The 27,433-nt window shown below is 44.0% G+C and overlaps 1 protein-coding gene across 1 annotated transcript in view; it reads left to right on the top strand.

Annotated features, from left to right (window-relative positions):
* LOC132403692 (voltage-dependent calcium channel subunit alpha-2/delta-1) overlaps positions 1 to 27,433 on the top strand; it is a 728,052-nt gene that overhangs the window by 237,284 nt on the left and 463,335 nt on the right. Inside the window, exon 4 of the mRNA XM_059987267.1 lies at positions 8,833 to 8,892. Within this exon, the coding sequence (XP_059843250.1) occupies positions 8,833 to 8,892 (60 nt within the window). The remainder of the gene's footprint in view (positions 1 to 8,832; positions 8,893 to 27,433) is intronic.

Below are 27,433 nucleotides of genomic sequence, written 5' to 3'. Positions count from 1 at the left end.
TAGTGAAGTCGCTCGATCGTGATGGAGCTGGACGTATTGCATACCGTCGTTGTGTTGTCGCCTGGACTTGTATTGGACGGCATGTAGTGCGAATCACTTTTCGGGATGTTTTTATTGTATCGCAAGACCCTGCTGGATATTGGAAACGTAGAATACTGCAAGTCTGGTTCACTGGTTCATCGGTGAGGCTGATGGTGTGGGAGCTGTGATGCCTCGGTTGTGGTGAGGACTGAGCTAAGGCTGCGGGATCAACTGTTGCAGTCACTCAGGAAAGGAGACACTGAAACAGTGTTGAGTCACTGTCTTGTAAATACTGAATGTTTGCACCTTGTGTATTCGTGATGTAAATAAACTTTTATTGTTTTGTTTAAAAAAAAGTTAGTATCCTTTTTATCCCCTTTGGATAAAATCAGAATGGCTTGGGAGTATGACTTAAATATCCCTTTATCTGATGAGGTTTGGGACTCGATTCTCAAGTCGGTTAACTCAACTTCTCTTTGTGCTCGCCACTGTCTTTTACAGTTTAAGATTGTTCATAGGGCTCATATGTCCAAATCTAAATGATCTCGATTTTATCCTAATATTAGTCCTCTTTGTGATAAACGCAGAAGTGGCGAGGCTTCTCTCATTCATATGTACTGGACCTGTCCTAGTCTAGAGAAATTTTGGAGGGATGTTTTCTTAACTTTATCCTGTATTCTGAATCACCACTTAGAACCTAACCCTTTAATTGCTCTTTTTGGTTTCTTGAGTGAGACAGATATACGTTTGAGTTTGACTAAACGTCGAACTTTATCTTTTGCTTCTCTCCTGGCTTGACGTCTAATTCTTCTGAGATGGAGAGATGTTGCCCCACCCACGCACACTCAATGGCTTAACGATATTATGTCCTGTTTAGATCTTGAAAAGATTCATTTCTTAATTCGGACATAAAGTTTCGTAAGGTCTGGGGACCTTTTATTGAGTATTTTCATAACTTTCCTTTTGATTATGTTTCTTTTTCAGTCCCTTGCTTTCAGCTTTTTTTTGGTAGTAGGCATTATTATCTTCTGTTTTTAATTGTATTTACAGTTTTGGGGGTTTGAATGTTCTGATTTATATTTCCTACTTTTTGCTCTGGTTGGTCTGGAGTTTTTTTTTCTTGCAGGGTGGGGGTGGATACTAACTTTACACGACTTCTTGGGTGCTTTTTAATTATTATATTCTGTATTATATTACCATTGTATGTTTATCTTGCACTGTACTAATGTCCTATTTCGTTCTTGGGGGTTTTTTTTGTAGTGTTGTAGAAAATGCATTAAAAAAAAGTGTGGGTGAGCCTGTGCTGAAACTCGTACTTGGGTTGGGTCTGGCCCCTCCAATCTGTGCTCCTCGCTGGTGTCTGCCCAGTGCTGTCCTCCAGTGTTCACTCAGTTGGTGAACAAGCTGGATCAGGCCGACTTACCATCAGTTCCAATTCATCCCACTCAGGGACTTGGGCTATGTTCTTTTATTTTCTTTGTGACTGCATGTTTTTCTGAAATGTAACCATTTGCACTACTTGTGTTATGTGCAGTGCGTTGTGTGCTGTTGGCCACGGAGAACACTGTTTCGTTTGCCTTTATTCCAATATGGCTGAATGATAATTGAACTTGAACAAGTCAACTCTATACCTCCCTCCTCTCTGCACTTCCCACCACCACCACCTAAAACAGTTCGATTAATAGACAGTAGAGGCTAGGTGGGGGGGGGGGGGGTGGGGGAGACCTGATAGTGCTTTTTAAAACTGAGGCGCATAGATAAAGTAGACAGTAAGAATCTTTTTCCCAGCGTTGAAGCTTCAGACACTAGAACTGTTACTGTTGAAGGGTGGGGGAGGGGGGAGAAGTTTAAAAGTGATGTGAGGGGCACGTTTTTTAGGCAGAGGGTAGTAGGTGTGTAGAATAGGTTACCGGGACGGTAGTGGAATCGTGCAGTGTGGTGGAGTAGGCGGCTTTTAGACACATCAAGAAGGGATGGGAAGGAGATGGATGATACACGAGGAAGACTTAGGAGAAGTCTGGTATCAAGATCAGCACAGCGCCAGGGCTGACTGGCTTGCCCTGTGCTGTATTGTTCTACGTTGTGCCAATGCTTTTAGAAATGAGCAATACATTTTGTCCAGGATTTACGTCAGAACATCGGTAACTGTACTCCTGTAAAATAATGAGATTTGCAATAACCCTCTGGAATTTTTTTAAGCCCAGTATGCAGAATCAGGTTTATTATCACCGACATATGGTGTGAAATATGTTGTTTTGTGCAGCAGGACAGTGCAAGAGAAAAAAAAATGACTACAGTTTGTAATCAAAGTAATTGATCTGAAGGATAAATGATGATGTATTGTTCATGGGTTCAGAAACGTCAATGCAATGGGTCTTCAGGCTCCCTGCGGGGAGTAATGAGAAAAGAGCAAACACTCATGGGTGGTGAGGGATGCTACTTTCTTGAGCCACTGCCTTTTGAAGGCATCCTTGGTGGTGGGTAGCCTTGTGCCCGTGATAGAGCTGGCCGTGTCTACAACCCAGTGCAGCCTGTTTTGGTCCTGCGTCTTGAAGCTTCCATACCAGGCGGTGGGCAGTGCAGCCTGCAATGCAGAATGTTCTCCATGGTAGATCTGCAGGAACTTCAAAACCAGCAAAGTTATTTTTTATTTGTTTGTATTTAGAGATTCAGCAAGGAACGGGCCCTTTTGGCCCAACCAGCTGCACCGCTCAGCAACCCACCTATTTATCCCTGGCCTGATCACCGGACTACTTACAACGACCAATTAGCCGACTAGCTGGTACATCTTTGGAATGTGGGAGGGAACTGGAGCTCCCACAAGAAACCTACGCAGTCACAAGCAGGACATACAAATTTCTTACAGACGGCATTGGAATTATATTCTGAACTCTGAATGTACACATTTGAGATATAATATATATATATATCCGCCTTCTCAGCCGTTGAACCCCCTGCGGTTTTCTCCGCCTGATCTACCGAAGCAGTGTTCGCGTGCTGGGATGAGCAAATTCCCATCTCACCAAGGGTTTCAGACCCGCTGGCTACCCTCACCTGGTTTAGACAATAAACAATAGGTGCAGAAGTAGACCATTCAGCCCTTCGAGCCTGCAGCACCATTTTGAGATCATGGCTGATCAACTACTATCAATAACCCGGTTCCTGCCTTGTCCCCATATCCCTTGATTCCCCTATCCATAAGATAGCTATCTAGCTCCTTCTTGAAAGCATCCAGAGAATTGGCCTCCACTGCCTTCCGAGGCAGTGCATTCCAGACCCCCACAACTCTCTGGGAGAAGAAGTTTTTCCTTAATTCTGTCCTAAATGACCTACCCCTTATTCTCAAACCATGCCCTCTGGTACTGGACTCTCCCAGCATCTGGAACATATTTCCTGCCTCTATCTTGTCCAATCCCTTAATAATCTTATATGTTTCAATCAGATCCCCTCTCAATCTCCTTAATTCCAGTGTGTACAAGCCCAGTCTGTCTAACCTCTCTGCGTAAGACAGTCCAGACATCCCAGGAATTAACTTTGTGAATCTACGCTGCACTTCCTCTACAGCCAGGACGTCCTTCCTTAACCCTGGAGACCAAAACAGTACACAATACTCCAGGTGTGGTCTCACCAGGGCTCTGTACAAATGCAAGAGGATTTCCTTGCCCTTGTACTCAATTCCCTTTGTAATAAAGGCCAACATTCCATTAGCCTTCTTCACTGTCTGCTGCACTTGCTCATTCACATTCAGTGACTGATAAACAAGGACTCCTAGATCTCTTTGTATTTCTCCCTTACCTAACTCTACACCATTCAGATAATAATCTGCCTTCCTGTTCTTACTCCCAAAGTGGATAACCTCACACTTATTCACATTAAACATCATCTGCCAAGTATCTGCCCACTCACCCAGCCTATCCAAGTCACCCTGAATTCTCCTAACATCCTCATCACATGTCACACTGCCACCCAGCTTAGTATCATCAGCAAATTTGCTGATGTGATTTTCAATGCCTTCATCCAAATCGTTGACGTAAATTGTAAACAGCTGTGGTCCCAATACCGAGCCCTGTGGCACCCCACTAGTCACCACCTGCCATTCCGAGAAACACCCATTCACCGCTACCCTTTGCTTTCTATCTGCCAACCAGTTTTCTATCCATGTCAATGTCTTCCCCCCGATGCCCTGAGCTTTGATTTTACCCACCAATCTCCTATGTGGGACCTTATCAAATGCCTTCTGAAAATCAAGGTACACTACATCCACTGGATCTCCCCTGTCTAACTTCCTGGTTACATCCTCGAAAAACTCCAACAGATTAGTCAAGCATGATTTACCCTTGGTAAATCCATGCTGGCTCAGCCCAATCCTATCACTGCTATCTAGATATGCCACTATTTCATCTTTAATAATGGACTCTTGCATCTTCCCCACCACCGATGTCAGGCTGACAGGTCGATAGTTCTCTGTTTTCTCCCTCCCTCCTTTCTTAAAAAGTTGGATAACATTAGCCATTCTCCAATCCTCAGGAACTGATCCTGAATCTAAGGAACATTGGAAAATGATTACCAATGCATCCGCAATTTCCAGGGCCACCTCCTTTAGTACCCTAGGATGCAGACCATCTGGACCTGGGGATTTGTCAGCCTTCAGTCCCATCAGTCTTCGCATCACCGTTTCCTTCCTAATGTCAATCTGTTTCATTTCCTCTGTTACCCTATGTCCTTGGCCCATCCATACATCTGGGAGATTGCTTGTGTCTTCCTTAGTGAAAACATATCTAAAGTACTCATTAAATTCTTCTGCCATTTCTCTGTTTCCATAACAATTTCACACAATTCATTTTTCAATGGCCCAACATTGTTCTTAACTATCTTCTTTCTCTTCACATACCTAAAAAAGCTTTTGCTATCTTCCTTTATATTCCTGGCTGGCTTGCGTTTGTACCTGATTTTTTCTCCCCGTATTCTCTTTTTAGTTAAGTTCTGTTGTTCCTTAAAAACTTCCCAATCATCCGTCCTCCCACTCACCTTAGCTCTGTCACACTTCCTTTTTTTTAATGCTATGCAATCTCTGACTTCCTTTGTCAACCAATGTGGCCTCTTTCCCCCCTTTGAATTCTTCCTTCTCTGGGGGATGAACTGATTTTGCACCTTGTGCATTATTCCCAAGAATAACTGCCATTGCTGACCCACTGTCTTTTCTGCTAGGATATCCGTCCGGTCAACTTTGACCAGCTCCTCCCTCATGGCTCCATAGTTTCCCCTGTTCAACTGCAACACTGACACCTCCGAGCTGCCCTTATCCTTCTCAAATTGCAGATAAAAACTTATCATATTATGATCACTACCTCCTAATGGCTCCTTTACTGCAAGATCGCTTATCAAATCCTGATCATTACATAACACTAAATCCAGAATAGTCTCGACCCTGGTCGGCTCTCGTACAAGCTGTTCCAAGAATGCATCCCGTAGGCACTCTACAAACTCACTATCCTGTGGTCCAGCACCAACTTGATTCTCCCAGTTCACCTGCATGTTGAAATCCCCCATAACTACTGCGACATTACCTTTGCCACATGCCAATGTTAACTCCCTATTCAACTTGCACCCAATATCCATGCTACTGTTTGGTGGCCTGTAGACAACACCCATTTGGGTCCTTTTGCCCTTACTGTTCCTCAGTTCTATCCACACAGACTCTACTTCTCCTGACCCAATGTCCCCCATTGCAAAGGACTGAATCTCATTCCTCACCAACAGGGCCACCCAACCCCCTCTGCCCACATTTCTGTCCCTACGATAGCATGTAGACCCTTGAACATTCATTTCCCAGGTCTGATCTCCCTGCAGCCATGTCTCCGTTATCCCAACAACATCATAGTTACCCATTCGCACCTGGGCTTCAAGCTCATCCGCCTCATTTCCGACACTTCGTGCATTCAGATATAGAATTTTTAGCCCATTTCTCCTCTCTCCGTTTAGCCGGCCTGTTGAAGCCGTTGCCCGGGTTGTGGCTGCTGTCGTATGCAAACAGCTACGAGGAGCCACAGGTGAGAGCTGGGCGTTGGTGGGGACCAACAGATGACGAACCACTTCAAGGAGTGCGACAAGCCCCCCCCATCGAGAGGTGCTACCCTTCCCATGCACCCCAAGCTGCAATAGTGTTGTGCTAACCGTGGTGCCCCTAATGAACTACTGTGGATTCCATAATTATCTAATATTCATTTAATGTTGGGACATTAATTACTTTTCAAAACACAAAGCATGTGTTACTTTTGTTTGAAAATTAAATCTATGTATGAAAACTCTGGTACAGTATTGCTGGTTTTATCCATCTGTGTTGAAAACTAGATTTGAATATCTAGATTTTTTATTGTACTAAAGTAAAGTTGAGTGCTAACATCTACTTTTGAGATGTATTTGTTCCTTGCGTGATTCTTAAGTCAACCTCTTCCACAAATTGTTCTAAAAGTAGAATAGTAATCACATCTGTTGGTGCTCTGAGTCGGTAACTGATGAAGTAAACTGACTGATATATCGGTGGGCACGCTGGTCAAACTGTGATGTAAAACAACTTGAAGTGGAATGATTGACCAGATAAATCAGATGATTCAAAGCTGATCAGAAGATCAGGAGAATTAATTGACTTTGAATACTGGCAAGGGTTTTTTTTATGCAATCTTATGACGTGGCAATACTGTCCGAGGAGAATTCTGTTGTTTGTACTGGACTATGTCTGCGGACAGTGGCAGTATTGAAAATTTCATGGCGGTGAAAGTACAAACTTTCTACAGGGAGATTTCCTTTTCTCCACGCCAACAGTAAAATTAGTTTGTTGCTCTATATTGTGGCATTGAAAGCGGTAGCTTCGAAATTGCAGATTGAAAGTGAATTCCCCCGGTGCCTGCTCCGGCATATGCCAGAGCTCCCAAGGCATCCCTCAGAGTTTTTCATTATTTTCGCAACCAAAACCATCAATGGCGGATGAGTTATTCACCTAATTGTTCGTGGAATTTTTGCTGCGTACAGATTTGCAGCCAGACCAATACTGATAATTTAAATATTAATCTGTATGAACATTGATTTGTTGCATGCTCCTCAAATATATAAGGGGCATAAAAATGCAAGTCTTTCTCTCCTGTGCTGTACTTGTTTAGTCTGGTACAGTAACTCATTCCCTTATTTCTCTGGAATTCCAGTTATTGAAAATTGTTGAATTTAATGCTGAGTAGCTGAACTGGTAATAAAAGTGATACCAGTACTGATCTAAATTTATGACTTTTTTCGAAGGTTTATTAAGTGGAGGTGCTGATTTTTTGCCAGGATGTTAGCTTCTTGTTAATTTAATAATGTCGGCATACGTTATGTTTTAATAGAAGCAAAATTACCTCTTAAATCCATGAAAAGCTATTCTATATTTTGCTGCAATTTCTCCAGCAGAATAACTCTTCTCCTTCTCTACCATTATTTTGACTGCCCTCCACACAACTCCACTTCAAAGTCAGAGTATGCAGGTGGTGGAAATCTGGGAAAAAGCACAAGGTGGTCATACAGCTCCAGAGGACAGACAAAACCTTTTTCTCCTTTCAAGGTGACCTTTGTCCCAGTGTTACTATCTAGCCTGAAGGCTCCATGTAAAAACTACACACACAAAATGCTGGAGGAACTCAGCAGGTCAGGCAGCATCTATGGAAATGAATAAACAGTCATCATTTTGGGCCGAGACTCTTCGTCAGTGCTCAAAAGGAAGGAGGAAGAGGCCAGATAGGAAGCGGAGGGGAAGGAGGACACGCTCGAAGGTGATAGGTAAAGCCAGGTGGGACGGGGAGAAGGATGAAGTAAGCAGCTGGGAGTTATTAAATGGAAAAGGCAAAGGGTTGGAGAAGAAGCAATCTGATAAGAGAGAAGAGTGGATCGTGGGAGAAGGGGAAGGAGGATGTGATAGGCAGGTAAGGTGAAGGGTTAAGAGGTTAGAGTGGGGAAGAGAAGAATGGGGAGGGGAAATACTGGAGGTTGGAGAAATTGGTATTCATGCCATCAGGTCAGAGGCAACCCAGCTGGAAGTTTGCTTGTTTATTGTGATACGCTCTTCCCTCCTTTCAAGCCTGCAAATCCTGGCCTAATCACAGGGCAATTTATAATGACCAATTAACCTACCAACCTGTACGCCTTTGGACTGAGATGAAACCCCTGGCGGTCAGGGGGAGAACATGCAAACTCCTTACAGGCAGCAGTGGGAATTGAAACCGGGTCGCCGATAGTGTAAAGCGTTGTGCTAACTACCAGGCTACCGATATGAAATGTTGCTCCTCCACCCTGAGAGTGGCCTCATCGTGGCAGAAGAGGAGGCCTTGGACCGACACGTCGGAAAGGCGATTGGGAATAGGATTTGAAATGGTTGACCACCAGGAAATCCCACTTACTTTGGATGGAGCCGAGGTGCTCAATTAATATTAATGTTAAGCTAACGGTAGTTACACTTTTACTGACTTCTGCAGAGGCAACTTAACCGCTGATATCACTCATAAAATACTTGTGTTGATGATGCAGTTTGCGGGAGTAAGTTTATTTGCAAACGTGGTACATGCGGCCATTGTGACAAAAAAAAGGTATATCCAGCCTTTGGTTTTAGAGGTCGAAGTCAAGTTTGTCATATGTACAAGGACGTGTATGCACAGGTGTAATGAAAGACTTGAAGCAGCATCATAAGCACGTAACAAGTGCGTAGACGTGAAATTACAACTGCAGAGAAGAATAAAATACATTCCGTAATGAGAAAGCTCATGAAATACCTTGTCTGTCTGCTTACAGAAACTTGCAACAGCGGCGGAGGAGTTCCAGCAAAAGCACTTCTGGAGAGAAGATTTTGCGGTAAGGCCAAATTCTTCCATTTCCCTCATTGCCTGTCAGGTGGGATTCAGCAGCAATCCTCCTGAGAGAATGGCGGAGATCCACAATTGATGAACAGAATGAATAGTAATTGAAAATTTCTGCTTTTCTCCCTTGTACCTTTCTGTTTGGTCAAAGCTCCAGAGCCACGACCATGCTGCAGTGACAGTTTTAATACTAACTGAGATTCTGTTGTTACAACTTTTGCATTGATTAGCAAATTGTTCTTGAAAAAAGATCTTGCATTTAACAATTAACCAGCTAAGTCAGAACCACAAGTAATTGGTTCATAGTTTTGTTTGGTCCTGCTGTTCTCAATTGGGCCAGGTTCTTGGCTCTTCCTTCAAGGTTTCAAAGGTACATTTAATGTCAGAGAAATGTATACAATATGCATTCTGAAATGCTTTTTCTTCGCAACCATCCACAAAAACAGAGGAGTGCCCCCAAAGAATGAATGACAGTTAAATGTTAGAACCCCGAAGTCCCACCCCCAGCTCCCCTCCCTCCTGCATGTAAGTGGCAGTAAACAACAATCCGCCCCCTCCCTCCCTCCACTGGCGCTGCCACCAAGCACTCAAGCGTGAGCAAGGCAACAGTAAAGACATGACATGCAGCACTCCAAAGACTGCATTGTTCACCTGGCATTCGGCGTTCCACAGGCTCTCTCTCTCTCCCTAGTAAGAGAGAAGAGGTGTCTCCGTTTCACAGCAAGAGGGGAGACATAACAACTTGCTGGGTTATGATGTTTAAAGTCTGTTATGTTGCTCCTTTCGAATGCTGTGCCCAAAGATCTCGAGACTCTGGGCACACAGCCATAGATCTTCCAACTCCCCCGACGATACACGGGTCACCTGCCGTGACACCGACCTCCAATCCACCCGTCTCCTGAACCCTGAGACCCCAGGCCTCCAAAGGCCCATTGAACTTTAGGCCGAGCCCTTGCGTGCCGAACAATGGCCAGTTGTGAAACCCTGAGAGCAGGTCCTATTCCCGCAAAGAATGGTAGTCAGCGAGTGACTCCAGTTCAAGGTTTTCAAAAGAACCCTGAAAGGGAAAAATAGAGATATTAAAGATGGAAATAGAGCTGTTCCAAAGATGCAAGCAAAGGAGTCGCCGTTTAGTGCCGTTGTCACTTCACTCCACACCTCCACCTCAGCCATCCTGGTTCACCAGCAATTTGTGATTTTTACTAACAATAAAATAAATTTAAAACATTTTTTAAGCAGATATATTATCAGGTTACTTATGTGTTTGAGGGAATTAGAGGGGATTTCAAAGTTCAAAGTGCATTTATTATCAATTTGGACATTATAAAACCTTGAGAATTGTCTCCTCACAAGTGCCATGAGATAAAGAAACATGAAAAGAACCCATTAAAACATGACTGCCGAACACCCGAATGTGCAGAGAAAAGAAAAAAAAAACAAATCGAATGATGCAAACAATGGCCGTAAGCAAGTAGCGTTCTGAACTGAAGTCCAGGAAAAGAGCCCGACCTGTAGCTCAGCGCAGAGCTGAGTAAATATTGCGGAGCAGTGAGCTGAGCTGGCCCGTCCCTCGCCTCGGGCCCGACACACTGACCTTTTCAACCAGGCCCGGTGCCTAATCATCTACACACTGCGTTCAGTTGATTGGGAGTGCTCTCGGGCCTGGGCCCCTCTGCCTCAATTCGGCCAGAGCCCAACCTTTCCAGTTCAGCCTGGCTGTCAAGTTGGTCGAACCCCATTTTCTACTATATCCAGAACTTTGTTGGAGCCTGCACTACATCGTACTAATCTTGCCACCCCTTTCATCTTAATTTTATCGACATGCAGTATAAAAGTAAGTAAAAAGACCAGGTGGTGGGCTTGTACTCTGCAGACAAGAGGGTCATTGGGTGTCCTGAAAATCCTTAAGATCCATGGTATGTCTGTGAACTGTGCTCCTGTTTCAGTATAATCACAGAGCACAGTAGTGTTCAGCATCTGCTCTACTGTCTTTTTATTTCCCTTTTCTCTTTCTACAAAGAATAATGCCTGGCAGCCAATTTAAACTTTCAATTGATGGACTGGCTTCAGACCAAGCAAATGCTGAGGGGATTTGCAGTTTACCGCGTATGCAAGTCAATGAATCCTTCTCTAATATCTTTTACAATTAATATCAATGGATAATAGATAGGGATGGAATTTTAAACATGCAAGAGGGCGCAGCTCGAAGAGAATGTAGCAGATGCTGCAATGAGAATAATGGATAGTTTCATCATTGGAATCGAGATGAGAGGTTCAACTAACTTTGGAGATTTGGACACCTTCACGGTGCTTGCTTTAATGAATAGTGGCTTTGGTGTTGTTTGTGACATTGGAAACAAATGTAAGCCTTACAGTACATAAAGTTAATGTGTGATAACAGTCAAAGTGGAAGAGAAGGAACTGCGTCAAGATTGGTAATTTAATTAAGATATGAGTTACTGGGTAGTGTTGAATTCATTGAAAATGGCAATGGTGTGAATAGTTTTATCTGCAATCATCTGGACACCAATAACATGATTTCACATATAAATGGAATCATGTTATACCTGGTTGTGAATTAACTATCCCCAGGCGAAGGAAGAGGCGCCCCATAATCATTTACTCAGCAATGGTCGAGTTCATCCTTTGCCACCAACTTCACTGGGAGGCAAAGAGGGACGATCCATCTCGATGAACTTAAAGGTTTGCTCTTACACAGAAGCCTTTCAGCCAATTTGTTCCATCCCTCTGGATACTGAGATATAGCTCAATGCACAATATGCCGCATTAACTGTGTGCCCTTCACAATGAACTACTTAGTACCCAAACCCTGCTCCGCCCAGGCTTTTCAAGTATAGCTGTAATGCAGACATCAGCTTGATAAATGGAAAAACTATTTTTTTCCTCTATATCCACAAAAAAAACTGGGCAAATCCGTTCTGGTCAATTTTCATCTCACCTGGGCAAGCCTGTTATGAACTTGGTTGAGGATGGTCAGTCAGTGAAACTCTGCTCTGGTCCATTATTTAAGAAGGGCAGCAAAGACAGGTCGGTGAGTCTGACAGAAGTCATAGGTATGTTACTGGAGGAAATTCTGAGGGACACGATGGACCAGTATTTAGATAGACTTGGTCTCATAAGACCATAAGATATAGAGTAGAAGTAGGCCATTCGACCCATCGAGTCTGCTCCCCCATTCAATCATGGACTGGATCCAATTCTTCCAGTCATCCCCATTCTTTTGCCTTCTCCCCATACGCTTGATGCCTTGGTTAATCAAGAGCCTATCTACCTCTGCCTTAAATGCACCCAATGACTTGGTCTCCACACCCGCTCGTGACAATAAATTCCACAGATTTATCACCCTCTGACTAAAATAATTTCTCTGCACATTTGTTCTAAATGGATGTCCTTCAATCCTGAAGTCGTGCCCTTTTGTCCTGGACTCCCCTACCATGGGAAATAACTTTGCCATATCTAATCTGTTCAGGCCTTTTAACATTCGGGATGTTTTTATGAGATCCCCCGTCAACCTCCTGAACTCCAGGGAATGCAGCCCACAAGTTGCCAGAAGTTCCTCATACGGTAACCCTTTCATTCCTGGAATCATTATTGTAAATCTTCTCTGAACCCTCTCCAATGTCAGTATATCCTTTCTAAAATAAGGAGCCCAAAACTGCACACAATACTCCAAGTGAGGTCTCACGAATGTCTTGTAGAACCTCAACATCACATCCCTGCTCCTATAATCTATTCCTCTAGAAATGAATGCCAACATTGCATTCGCCTTCTTCACCACCGTGTACTCTACCTGGAGGTTAACCTTTAGGGTATCCTGCACAAGGACTCCCACGTCCCTTTGCATCTCTGCATTTTGAATTCTCTCTCCATCTAAATAATATCCTGCCTGTTTATTTCTTCGACCAAGTTACATGACCATAAGCTTTCCAACATTGTATTTCATTTGCCACTTATTTGCCCATTTCCCTAAACTATCAAAGTCTCTCTGCAGGCTCTCTTTTTCCTCAACACTACCCACTCCTCTACCTGTCTTTGTATAATCGGCAAATTTAGTCACAAATCCGTTAATTCTATAGTCCAAATCATTGGCATACATTGTAAAAAGCAGCGGTCCCAACATCAACCCCTGTGGAACTCCACTGGTAACTGGCAGCCAGCCAGAATAGGATCCTTTTATTCCCACTCTCTGAATTCTGTTGTTCAGCCAATGCTCCACCCATGCTAGAAACTTCCCAGTAATTCCATGGGCTGTTATCTTGCTAAGCACCCTCATGTGCAGCACCTTTTCAAAGGCCTTCTGAAAATCCAAGTACATCACGTCTACTGCATCTCCTTTGCCTACCCTGCTTGGAATTTCCTCAAAAAACTGCAGTAGGTTTGTCAGGCAGGATTTTCCTTTCAGGAAATCATGCTGGCTTTGGCCAATCTTGTCATGTGCCTCCAGGTACTCCGTAATCTCATCCCTAACAATTGATTCCAACAATTTCCCAACCACTGATGTCAGGCTAATAGGTCTATAGTTTCCTTTCTGCTGCCTGCCGCCCTTCTTAAATAGCAGAGTAACATTTGCAATTTTCCTGTCATTAGGTGCAATGCTAGAATTTCTAGATTCTTGAAAGATCATTGTTAATGCCTCCGTAATCTCTCCAGCTACTTCCTTCAGAACCCAAGGGTGCATTCCATCAGCTCCAGGAGATTTGGGTTAGATAACTGGTGTAGTCAGCACAGCTTTGTGCAGGGAAATAGTCTGGCAATTTTTTTTCTCTTTCCAAGAGATAACCAAGACAATAGATGAGGTTCGGGCAGTTGAAGTTATCCAAACGGACTTTAGACAAGGGCCCACGTGGCAAACCAGCATGGAAGGTTAGATCACCTGGGTTCCAGGGAGAGGTAGCTAATTGGATTTCAGAACTGGCTTAACGTTTAGAAACAAAAAGTGATTGTTACAGGTTGCTTCTTGAACTAGAGGTCTCTGTGTTGTGCCACAGGTCAGTACTGGGACCTTTGTTCCTTTGCATAAACTATTTGGATGATTAGTAAGTTTGCAGTTGATATTAAAATAGGTGAATAGTGAAGAACGTTCTCAAAACTTACAGAGATATCTTGATCCACTGGGTAATTGTGCTGAGGGTTGGCAAATGGTTTCAATCCTAATAAGTGTTGCATTTTGAGAAGTCAGACCAGGGTAGGACCTGTATAGTAAATGCATAAGCCCTGGGGAATGTTGTGGAACAGAGGGACCTAGTGGCGCCACAGCAATCTCTTGCTCAGTGTCTGCAAGACCTAAGAGCTGATTATTGATGAGAAGACTGAAGGTCTATGAACCAGTCCTCACTGGGGTATCAGAGGTAGAGAGAGTCAGCAACTTTACTTCCTTGGCGTTATCTTTTCAGAAAATCTGTGTTGGGTTCTGCACATAACTGCCATTACAAAGAAGGCATGGCAGTGCATCTGCTTTCTTAGAAGTCTGCGAAGATTCGGCATGTCATCTAAAACTTTGATAGATGTGCGGAGAAGAATATACTGACTGGTTGCGTTATGGCCTGGTATGGAAGCACCTATGCTCTTGAATGGAGATGCCTACAAAAAGAAATAGATATAGCTCAGTTCATCATGGTTAAAGCCCTCCTCACATTTGTGCATATCTACAAGGAACAAAGTTGCAGGAAAGCATGATCCATCTTAAAGGACCCCACCATCCAGGCCGTGCTTTCTTCTTGCTGCTGCCATCGGGAAGGAGGTACAGGAGCTGAAAGACCCGCACCACCAGGTACAGGAACAGTTATTACCCCCCCAACCATCAGGCTCTTGAACCAAAGTGGATAACTTCACTCACCCCAACACTGAACTGTTCCCACAACTTATGGACTCACTTTCAAGGGTTTCCTTCCATGTTCTCAATATTTATTTATTCTTTACTACTATTTTGTTTGCTTTTGTTTCTTTTTGGATTTGCACATTGGCTGGTTGTCCAGTTTCTCATTGATTCTGTTGTGTTTCTTTGTATTTACTGTGAATCCCTGCAAGAAAGTGAATGTACAGTAAAGAAGGTAATATTATATACTTGTACATTGTGTTGTATAGGATTGCTTTTAAATTTATATTTCCAGAGTGCCTGACCTTTTTGAATATGAATCTTTTGATTTTTTAAAATCATACTTCGTCTACACCAATTGTGCAGACATCTGTGTCGATCTGTATTGCACGTCAGTCTCTCCTCAGTCAGCGAGTGACATTTGGGTCTCTGATGTGAAAGTGGCACACATCAGAATGTTATTACTTTGGTATGTTAGGATCCGGGTGCTGAATCCGATATAACTAATGCAGATTAGGCTCTTGTTTTTCTTTAATTTCAGTTTGTTCCTCTGGATATTGAATTGACGATTTGTGCATTCTGTAGCTCCTGGATAATTTTTTGCTTTTCATTTAGAAAAAGAGAGCTGAAGAATTGCTTAAGCAAAAGGTAAATGCTGGTCATGTTTCCCTCACAGGGGGATGTGTGTTGGAGAAAAAGATCTCAACCATCTTGTGCTTTTGATAAGTTTGGTTGAGTGTATTTGTTGAGCAAAGCCCCTTGGTGGCTTAGTGCTGCTGAAAAACAAGGCTGAAGTTGAGTCAACGTCTCTGTTACTTGATTAAATGAACAAAAAGAAGCCCCATTGTGCTAAAGTTTTGCAGTGATTCATGGAGTATTTTCAACATCAAGTTAATTTTAACTCTGTCCATCAGAAAATGAAATATGGTTAATAAACGTCTCATCCCTCCTCTTCTTATTTTCAACTGAAATTGCCTGGTCTTTTACGTCAGATTTTATATTTAAGGAAACAAAAGGAATGACCGATTCAAAAGAACACCCAATGGTTTCTAAATTTAATATCCTATTACCTGGTAGCCTCAAGTCAACATCTGAACATTACTTGGATTTATTAAATACATATTGCTCCAAACTGTGCCTTTCACATTTGCTCAACTGAGTTGAGAGAATTAGTTCAGTATACCTGGAATTTATAAACACTATTTATATGCTAGAAATAGCAAATAATTACTGTGTTCAGATAACTTCACTATTTGACTCATCACAGATGTTTTTTGATCAGAAAGTTTACAGCATTTTCTATTTTTATTTGGAACTGGGAATGTGTGGTGAGGCCAACAGGATCTTATAGCATTATCATTGTCGTTCAGATATGAAAAAAATATTTCAAGAATTCTGTGGTCTGGAAAGGATAGGAGAGTGTGGACTTGTTCAGGGAAGGCTGCATATCAGCTGTTCTATATGTGATGCTTTCCTTAATAACAGTGCCTTACAGTTACAGTAAAAGTATTCACAACCCAGAAATTTTCATGTTTTATTCCTTTGCAACATTGAATTACAGTGGATTTAATTTGGCTTTTTTGAAAGTGATCAAAAGAAAAAGACTCTTTCGCGTCAAAGTGAAAACAGATCTCTCAAAACAAAGTGATTTAAGTTAATTACAACATAAAAGACAAAATAATTGACTTCGTAAGTATCCACCCTCCTTTAACATGACACACCAAATCATCACTGGTGAAGCCAATTGGTTTTAGAAGTCACATAATTAGTTAAATGGAGACCTGTGTGCAGTCAAGGTGTTTCAGTTGACTGTGGTGTAAATACACCTGTATCTGGAAGGTCCAACTGCTGGTGAGTCAGTATCCTGGCAAGAACTACACCATGAAGACAAAAGACCACTCCAAGCAACTCTGCAAAAAGGTTATTGAAAAGCACAAGTCAGGAGATGGATACGAGAAAATTTCCAAGTTACTGAATATCCCCGGAGTACGGTTATGTCAATCATCAAGAAATGGAAAGAATATGTCACAGCTGTGAATCTGCCTAGAGCAGGCCATCCTCAAAAACAGAGTGACAATGCAAGAAGGGAATTAGTAAGGGGGAGGTTACCAAGAGACCTATGACAACTCTGGAGGAATTACAGTTTGCAGCCGAGATGGGAGAGACTGGGCATATCACAACTGTTGCCTGGGTGCTTCACCAGTTGCAGCTTCGTGGGAGCGTGGCAAAGAGAAAGCCACTGTGGAAAAAACTCACATTAAATCTCAGCTAGGGTTTGCCAGAAGGCATGTGGGAGACTCCGAAGTCAGCTTGAAGAAGGTTCTATGGCCTGATGAAACTAAAATTGATCTTCTTGGCCAGCAGACGAAATACTATGTACCGGCAGTCCCTGGGTTACGTACGAGTTCTGTTCCTGAGTTCGTCTTTAAGTCAGATCTGTACTTAAGTCAGAACAAGTACATCCGGTATTATTTAGCGTCAGTTAGTCAAACGCTTGGCTCAGTATACAGTATATATTTTACCTTTCTATGCATATAAAACACTTAAATGTATGTATTCCAATAATTAAACCACTGCGTTGCTCGGTAATAATTGTAGCTTTCATCGGGGCAGGGTGTTTCACATGCTCCATTATTCTCACTTTATCTGTTATCCTTTAAAATTGTTCCGAGCATTGACCGACTGTAGTCTAATGCTTTTCCAGTGATCGATGGCGTTTCACCTCTTTCCAAACGCTTTATTATTTCCACTTTATTTTCAATTGTGATTGCTTCCCGTCAATGGAACAGAAACACTGCAGGCGGCAGGTCCTGACCTCTGCTGGCTCCCGAGGTCCGCCAGGTTCTAAGGACCACCGCACTGAGACAGGTTAAATGGGACAAGTGGGGGCTGTGCTGGGTTTGGGTATTTGATCCTCCACAATATTCCGCATGGGAATTTAAACTTTTTTTTTTCACAAGGTTGAGTTGCGAGCTCAACATCAACCCGGCATGGATGACGTGGGAGTCACTGGATTGATAATCAACCCAGCACGGGAGAGGTCTGTCACTAAATCGAACTTGGGAACCTCCGTTCTCTAGCCCGGTGCTGATCTGACTGCACCGCCAGCCAACCGGAACCGGGTGGGGGGGGGTGGGGGGGTCAGGGTGAATCTTACGAAGAAAAATTTAAGCCAAATACAAAGTTAAACACTCAACACATTGACAAGGGCAACAACTTAAAATGGCGGACGGCGTTCTCCTTCCTCGGTACGTAAGTACGGGTTGTCCATAAGTCGGACATTCGTAACTCGGGGACTGCCTGTACATCATCAACAAAAACAACATCCTTACCACAAAGCATGGTGGTGGCTGCATCATGCTGTGGGGATGCCTCACTGCAGCTGTGAAGGTAGAGGGTAAAATGAATGCAGCATAAAGCCAAAGCTACACAGGAGTGGCTTAAAATGAACAAAGTTAATGTCCTGGAGTGGCCAAGGCAGAGTTCTAACCTCAATCCAATTGAGAACTTGTGGCTGGACTTGAAAAGGGTTGTTCGATCCTGATCCTCATGCAGTCTGACGCAGCTTGAGCAGTTTTGTAAAGATGAATGGGGGAAAATTGCAGTGTCCAGATGTGCAGAGCTGGTAGAGACCTATCCACAGAGACTCAATGCTGTAATTGCTGCCAAAAGTGCATCTTATTAAATTCTGACTTGAAGGGGGGAGGGGGGATAACTAGAGAGAAACGGTTTTACTCAGAATGTTTCTTACCACAAGAGGAGTCATTGCTGTCACTTTTAAGGTATATGCTATACTGTAAACCACCCATAGCTGACATGACTTTTAAATAATCCAGATTCTTTCACTGAAATATATATCGTTATTGATTTTTGATGTACAGATGTACAGATGGAATGAAAATGTTGAAAGTCAACTGGCTCAGATTTCCCTTGAGATCATATGTCTGTCCCAGCAGAAGCTTCGGAAATCTTTCAGAGTTGGAAAGCATTTCCCATGTGCTTAAAAGAAAGATCTTTCCTTTTAATAGTCCCTTAATTTAACATATGGTCTTTATTACTAATGTAAAATAATGACATTAAAAACACATTTGTGATCAATGAAATCCTGTCTTTAGTATCTGGCCAGAGTTCCAATCTTTACTATTCTCAGTGTGTTAAAACAAATATAACTGCACCTTGGTAATCTGCTTTCAAGGCTCATCTATCAAATCCCTAGTAGAGTTGGGGAAATAAACAGGGAACTTTTGCTTATTTTTGTACACATTTTAAAGTTGCTTTGTACAGTATTTCAAGCAGCTCCTTGAAAGTTCAGCTCTGATTTTGGTAGCCCGTTGGCCAGTCTTCCAGTTAGTCAAATCTTTCTGCTTTCTATGGCCTTAGCCCTCTTCTTTCCCTTTTCTGGATTCCTGAAATAATTTAAAAAATATTAACTTGTATTTTCAACAAAAATTAAGTTGCAGCTGTTTCAATCAATGAAAACTGTACACCAAGCAAAAGGAAATCTCTTCACAGGAGTGACTGAAACATGAGTGTTGAGATTTAAGGCTGATCTTAAAGGAGGTAAGAAGTGGGGCTGAAATTTGAAAAAGGAAGTACCTCAAGAAAGCTACATTTGTCATGAAGGACCCTCACCAGCTTGGACATACCCTCTTCTTATTGCTTCCAGCAGGCTGGAGGTCCAGGAGCTTAAAGTCCCACACTTCACATTTTAGGAACAGTTTCTTATTCTCTTCCACCAGATTTCTGAACAGTCCATGAACTCAGGAACACTACCTCACTGTTCATCTTTTGCATGAATTTATCTATTGTCGTAACTTGTAATAATTGGTCATGCCTGCACTGTGCTGCCACCATAAATCAACACTTTATGTCAGTAACACTTTTGTTTTTGAAAACGATGCAGAGTTAGTCTGGGTTAAGTTAAGTCCGGGAGTGTTTCCAAACATCGCATGGACGGCTTCAAATGGGATTAGAGGCGAAATGAGAAGGGGTGAGCTCAAACTCCTGTGGTACAGGATCCTTCAATGAAGAGTGCCTGCAACATAATGTCTTCTTTAGGTGAAGAGTGAAGTAGTTCAATCCCAGACCAGGGTACTGAATCTAAACAAAGGAAACATTGATGTCCTCTGAAATGAGTTGGCTACGATAGAGGAGCTTCATTTAGGTGCATTCCTTCTGAAGAAAACCAACAGAACACCAGGGTTAACAGAAGTTAAGGGATGCATTACATCCAATGAGAAATTTGGTAAAAATTGTCAGTCAAAGTAGCAAGACTGAAGACTGGGAGTAGTTCAGAAATTTAAACTGAGTGGATCAAGGGATTGATAAAAGGAATAAATGAAAATGGTGTCTGAAAGTAAATTTACAAGGCATTCAAAAGTAGTGTATAAAGACTTCTACAAGAATGTAAAAAATGTCAACGAAGGCAGGTGCCCATTCCTCAGAAGCAGGAGAAGAGCCGGAAAACAGCAACATGATTAAACAAATATTTTGATCCTTTTTTGTAGAAACAAGTAGAAATTACTTGAAGTTGAGGAAACAAAGTGGATTAAAAGGAAGGAATTAAAAGAAATGAGCACATGTTCAAAATGAGATCAGTCATATTGTTCAGCATTGAAACAGGTTCGTCAGACGACTGCATTTTTGCAGACTATCATATCTATCCGTATCGATCCCACTTGCCTGCATTACTTCCATTTCCCTCGGTGCTCCCAAACATTTAAGCACCAGTCCAAATGCCTCCTAACTCATGCTACTGTTTTGGCAGCTCATTCCCGATACCACGTGTGGAAAAAAGTAGTATTCAGATCTAATAGGAGAGGACAGAAGGACTCAACTGCATCTCTTCCATTTTGCGCATGTCTGCCCTCACCCCATCCTCCTGCCACCCCACCAGGGATAAGGTTCCTCTTACCCTCACCTACTGCCCCATCAGACTTCACGTGCAGCACATAATTCTCCGTAACTCCTGCCATCTTCAAGGGGATCCCACCACCAGCCACATCTTTTCCTACACCCCACTTTCTATGTCCCGCAGCAATCGGAGCGACTCCATTGTCCATTCATCTCTCCCCGCTGATCTCCTTCCAAGTGGAACAAGTGCTACACCTGCCCCTCCACCTCCCCCCTTACTGCCATTCAGGGCCCCTTCCAGGTGAGGCGACACTTCACCTTTGAGTCTGTTTGGGTCATCTATTGTATCTGATGCTCCCAGTGTGGCCTCTTGTATATCGGTGAGACCTGATGTCGATCAAGAGACCACTTAGTCCACCAGAAAAAGCAGGACCTTCCAGTGGCCATCCATTTTAACCCCATTCCAACATGTCCATCCATGGCCTCCTCTACTGTTGTGATGAGGCCACACTCTGGTTGGGGAAGCAACATCTTATATTCTGTCTGAATGGCCTGATGGCATGAACGTCAATTGTTTTGAACTTCTGGTAATGGTCCTTCCCCTCCATCTCTATTCCCCATCCCCTTTCCTGCCTCTCACCTCCCTCTGGTGCTCCTTCCACTTCCAGCACTTTGCGTGTGTTTCTTGGATTTCCGGCATCTCCAGCTGTCTCTTGGTTGCAATCAGCATGTGGAATTGGGTTATTATGCTGATGTGGATTGGAAGTTGTCTGAGAGGTGGAAAGGAGGAGAATTGAATGGGCCTTCCTCAGAGTGGTGATGAAATGAGAGGGGCCATTGCAGCATCATTGCTTGTGCCCCAGTGATTTCGGATGAAGGAACTGATGTGTCGTATTCCTGTCTGCTGACGACAAGAAGTGGGTAGGATTTGGAGTTATGTGGAAGACGCTCAGAATGATTATACAATTTCATGAAGTGAGAAAACAGTGGCAGATTAAGTTCAAGCTCAAGATTAATTGTCATTTAACCACGCACATGAGTGCAACCAGATAAAGCAGCATTCCTCTGGGTGCAAACCACAACACCTAGGGTCACAGCACAGTGCAAGGCACGTGTACTGTGGCATATAAAACAGCGATAGGAGTGCAGAGTTCAAAGTTCAATGTAAATTTATTATCAGAGTACATATGTATATGTCACCATGTACATCCCTGGGATTAAATTTCTTTCAGGAATTCACTGTAGGTACAAAGAAACACCACTGAGTCGTTGAAAAACCACCCAAGATGGAAAAGCAACCTATGTGCAAAAGACAAGCCGTGCATGTACAAACAAACAAACAAATAAATAAATAAATAAGCAATAAACGTCAAGAACATAAGATGAAGAGTCCTTGAAAGTGAGTCCGTAGGTTGTGGGAACAGTTCATTGTTGAGTGAAGTTCAAGAGCTTGATGGTTCAAGGGTAATACACTGTAAAACATATGGTCACAGAAAATAATATAACCCAAGTCCTGAGTGGTTTGGCCTGTAGACTGATGGTGCATGGGATATTGTCATGGAGCCACGTTTCTGCAAGAACAAGCATGTAGCAGTTCCTCATCATGCACTAATGCTGCCACGGACAAGCATAATCCAGCTTGACTTCCACTGAGTGAACACTGGAGGGCAGCTCTGATGGGAGGGACCCTGCCTCGCTGCTTCCAGCGACTCCACCCTTGGGTGGCTGAAACAGGCGATCCTGTGGCATTAGGGCCTGGTTTGAGTAACAATTGACACCATGGAGTTCCTCCGCCGTCAGTCCCGCTAATGAACCAGTGAACTGCACTTGTAGTACTCCACATTATCAATGTCCAACAGGGTCTTATGATCACAATAAACATGTCCAAGAAATGATGTGCAACGAATCCAGCTCCAAGTGCTATCGGGCAACTTGCTGACGGGGTAGACCTGCGGTACCTGATGTTTTTAACATCCAACAGGGTCTTGTGATTGTAAAAAAAAAAGATGCAACAGTGAACAATTATACCTTTGGTTGGACTTGGAGAAGCCACTATGACTGAGCACACCGACAACTGCCCCGGGACTGCCACCATTTAGCGGAACTGCAGCATAATGTGGATGAATGTCATGTTTTGCATTTAGATAGGTAAAGTAGAACCACAGGTTTATTTCTATGGCAAGAGAGATTAGGAAATACTGATTTCCAAAGCTGACCAAGTGTTCCTGTACACTAGCTATTAAAACCAAACAATGCATGTTGCAATCAGTTTAGAAAGCAAATGGTATGTTGGGCTTCACTGTATGTATGGGAGCAAGTTACAGAGCCTTGGCTTGACTGTATCTCCAATATATGTAGCTTTCATCTCCTTACCCAAAAAAGAATATTATTACCATGGAGAGATTACAGCAAAAGTTCACCAGTTTGATTCCTTGATGACAGGACTGTCACATGAGAAGAGTTTACGATGGCAAGAGTTTGTCAGAATGAGAGAGAATCTCGTTGATACTTGCAAAATATTGTCCTGGACAGACTGGATGTCACTCCCTGGCTCGGAGGGACAAAAAATCAAGTTCTCAGAATATGATATAGGACATTTAGAAATGAACTGAGGAGAACTTTCATTCAGAGGTTAAAGGAATATGGAATGATCTGCCACAGAAGTCTGTGGAAGCCAAGTCACCAAATATAGATTTTTTTTATGGTGCAAAAAGGCATCAAAACATATGAGGAGAAAGGAATATGATACTGAGAGGATTGGTCATAGACTTGAAAGAACAGAGGCCTAACCTGGCTCCAACTTTATGTCTTCATGAAAGGAATTGAGTAGTGTGAGAAGCTAGATGTAAATAAATCTGTCTGGATTTAATTTTTTTTGTCATATTAGGAGTAAGTGAGCGTGTGGGTATAAGCTGCGGAGTTTTGGTGGACCTGGAATACGTAAGAAGGTAGGAGGGCCATCATGTACATATGGTAGGCTAGGCACAGCTGAAATGCCACCAGTAAATTTGCCGATGACACCACTGTTGTTGGCAGAATCTCAGATGGCGCAGAGGAGTGAGATTGGCTATTGCAACAACAACCAATGTCAGAAAATCCAAGAAGTTTACTTGGACTTCAGTGGGTGAGGGTCAGTGGGTGAGCACTTTGGTGGCAACATGTCAGAGGATTTATCTTGAGTCAGTCTCTCTCTCTCTCCCTCTTCCCCCTCTCTCTCTCTTCCCCCCTCTCTCTCTCTTTCCCCTCTCTCTTCCCCCTCTCTCTCTTCCCCCTCTCTCTCTTCCCCCTCGCTCTCTTCCCCCTCTCTCTCTTCCCCCTCGCTCTCTTCCCCCTCGCTCTCTTCCCCCTCGCTCTCTTCCCCCTCTCTCTCTTCCCCCTCTCTCTCTTCCCCCTCTCTCTCTTCCCCCTCTCTCTCTTCCCCCTCTCTCTCTTCCCCCTCTCTCTCTTCCCCCTCTCTCTCTTCCCCCTCTCTCTCTTCCCCCTCTCTCTCTTCCCCCTCTCTCTCTTCCCCCTCTCTCTCTTCCCCCTCTCTCTCTTCCCCCTCTCTCTCTTCCCCCCTCTCTCTCTTCCCCCCTCTCTCTCTTCCCCCTCTCTCTCTCTCTTCCCCCTCTCTCTCTCTCTTCCCCTCTCTCTCTCTTCCCCTCTCTCTCTCTTCCCCCCCTCTCTCTCTCTTCCCCCCTCTCTCTCTTCCCCCTCTCTCTCTCTCTCTTCCCCCTCTCTCTCTCTCTTCCCCCTCTCTCTCTCTCTTCCCCCCTCTCTCTCTCTTCCCCCCCCCTCTCTCTCTTCCCCCCCTCTCTCTTCCCCCTCTCTCTCTCTTCCCCCCTCTCTCTCTTCCCCCTCTCTCTTCCCCCTCTCTCTCTCTCTCCCCCTCTCTCTCTCCTCCTCTCTCTCTCCTCCTCTCTCTCCCCCTCTCTCTCTCTCCCCCCTCTCTGTCCCCCCTCTCTGTCCCCCCTCTCTGTCCCCCCTCTCTCTTCCCCCCTCTCTCTTCCCCCCTCTCTCTTCCCCCCTCTCTCCCCCCCTCTCTCTCTTCCCCCCTCTCTCTTCCCCCCTCTCTCTCTTCCCCCCTCTCTCTCTTCCCCCCTCTCTCTCTTCCCCCCTCTCTCTCTCTTCCCCCCTCTCTCTCTCTTCCCCCCTCTCTCTCTCTTCCCCCCTCTCTCTCTCTTCCCCTCCCTCTCTCTCTTCCCCTCTCTCTCTCTCTCTTCCCCCCTCTCTCTTCCCCCCTCTCTCTCTCTTCCCCCTCTCTCTCTTCCCCCCGCTCTCTCTTCCCCCCTCTCTCTCTTCCCCCCTCTCTCTCTTCCCCCCTCTCTCTCTTCCCCCCCTCTCTCTCTTCCCCCCCTCTCTCTCTTCCCCCTTTCTCTCTCTTTCTCTCTCTCTCTCTCTCTCTCTCTTCCCCCTCTCTCTCTCCCCTCCCTATCCCCCTCGAAACATCGACTGTACTCTTTTCCATTGATGCAGCCTGGCCTGCTGAGCTCCTCCAGCATTTTGTGCTTTGCTCAGATTTTCTCTTGTTTCTGGGGCACGCTCTGACTGGCTGCCTCACGGTTTGGTATGGAACCTCCAGTTTGCGGGATTGCACGAGGCTGCTGTGAGTTGTACATTCAGCCATTTCCATCACGGACACAACCCTCCCTGTCAGTGAAGATATCTTCAAGACAAGGTGCCTTGAGAAGGCAGTATCCATCATGAAATACCCTCATAACAGGGATATGCCCTCCTCTTGTTACTACCAGTGCGGTGGAGGTATAGGAGCTTGAACAATCAACATTTTAGGAACAGCTTCTTCTCCACGATAAGATTTCTGAATGGTCCATGAACACCAGCTCATTATTTACCTGTTGCACCATTAATTTATCTCTGTAACTTGTAGTTAATTTTTGTCTTGCGCTGAACTGCTACTGCAAGATGACAAATGTCACGACTTGCATCGGTGTTTCATTCAGGAAAGAGCAGACGAGCTGAACTGGAGGTCAGGATGGACTGGTGTGATAATTGTCAGAATTTTAGAGAAGTCTTAGAAGTCGAAATATGAATCATAAGTTTGAATCAGAAACAATCTAATAAACATCTGAATGTTAAGGCTGTGTGAAAACTGGTCTGTTGTAATCTCTCTGCAGACTTTTGGAAGGTTGAATAATTTGCAGGATGCAGTGTTGTTTAGTGGTAGAGACTGTTCAGCATGCTGATCGCTGACCCGAGCTTTACAGCACACAGACTATAATGAATGACAATTTGAGTCTGTGCTGATTGCAGTAATGAGCTAACGGTTGAGTGCAGGACAACTGCCCTATGGTCAGTATTAAACTTAGTAATGCAGTCACAGTGTGCGATGAAGAAGGCACTGCTTGCAACGGTATCTTCTGATGATAGATGTTTTGGGAGCGTGCATCTGTACAAGAGGCTGCCAAAGCTGGTGTGGTGCGATGTTTATAGACCCACAATTACGAAGTGAATCCAAGATCTGAAGGAAGGAGGCTTCCAGTGGGGGGATGGTGTGGGGAAGCACCAGCTGTGCCTGCAGTTAGCTCTGCCTCTGAAAGCAACACTGGGGAATGGCACTCCTGCTCCACGACAGGTTCCAGATGTCAGCCATGTGCTTGCTGGATCAGAGTCAGCTGGCTCCCCTGCTCGACAGAGTACTCCCTAATCTCATGTGCCACAGCACAGGTACAGATGCAGGTAAGGAAACTACAGCAGTCAACGAGGTGGGGGATTTCATTCAAGGCTTGCACCACATCTAATCAGTGGCATATGCTGTAGAAGGAGACCATTCAGGCTGCTGTGCAGATTGGGGCAGTGGTGGGGTGAGGTTGGGTGGGGGGGGTAGGGATGGAAGGAGTTTAACTACAAGACGAGACAGACAGGGTCAGATGGAACATCAAAAGACTGGGTAATGTAAAACCTGATCCTAACCATCCTGCTCCTGACTTGAACAAAGTTGGCTAAGAGGTAGGCATCAGCCCCCCCCCCCCCCCTGCTGGGAGTGGGGTGGCCATTAGAATGAGCTCTGTGGTTCAGTAGGGTAATCCTGGAATCCTGGAAGATTCAGGGGCCTTCCAGCTGAAAGGAAGTGAGGAGTGCTTCACTCAGAAATATAAAGTGTTGCGCTGTCATAAACGTGAAGGAGAAGTACTCCTTCCTCTAGACTTCTTTCCTCAACTATAGACACTCGCCTTCTCAAGTGCCACCAACACCCAGTCATAGTTACATCTGACAAAAGTTTCTTTGGCCCACTGCTCTTCCCAAGGAGCCTCCCATTTAGACCCAATCCTTTGTCTTTTCTCTTGTATCTTGCATTCCCTTTCCCCAAATATTTACCATCCTCCCAACAAAATAGTCTGTTTCTGGTTAACTGAATTCTGAACATTAACCTTTCAGTTCTATCTTTGTCATACTTTTAATTCCTCTAATAGCAGACATACTGACCAATGGAAATCCTTTCTGTCTTCCTAATTGAACCCTGTACACCATTATAAGATGTGAGTGGTGTCAGGGATTTCTGTAGTGGGGTGACAGGATGTCTTGCTTGATGTCCACTCATCACTTAGAGCCTGCAACATTGGAGGGTCAGATGGTATGGCCCTCTACTCCCAGAGAAGGTTGTACCCAGGATTACCTGCCCCCTCAAATTTCTCTGCATCAAAACCACACACCTTCTGCTTGTTAATCATGTACAGTAAATAGCGTGCATCTGAAAATAATTGTCTCTTTACTAGGTGGTGGAAGTCTATTAGTTTTAAATCTAATTATGCATGCACCTCATTATAAATTAACCTCCCTGATCGTTAACACATAAACATCATGTCAAGTGGCAGTTTCCTTTGATTTATAACAATGTTTAACAACCTAA

Source organism: Hypanus sabinus, chromosome 13 (assembly GCF_030144855.1).
Source record: "Hypanus sabinus isolate sHypSab1 chromosome 13, sHypSab1.hap1, whole genome shotgun sequence".
NCBI classification, from domain to species: Eukaryota; Metazoa; Chordata; class Chondrichthyes; order Myliobatiformes; family Dasyatidae; genus Hypanus; species Hypanus sabinus.
The sequence above is the reverse complement of the archived record's forward strand: the minus strand, read 5'-3'. Positions and strand labels throughout refer to the sequence as shown.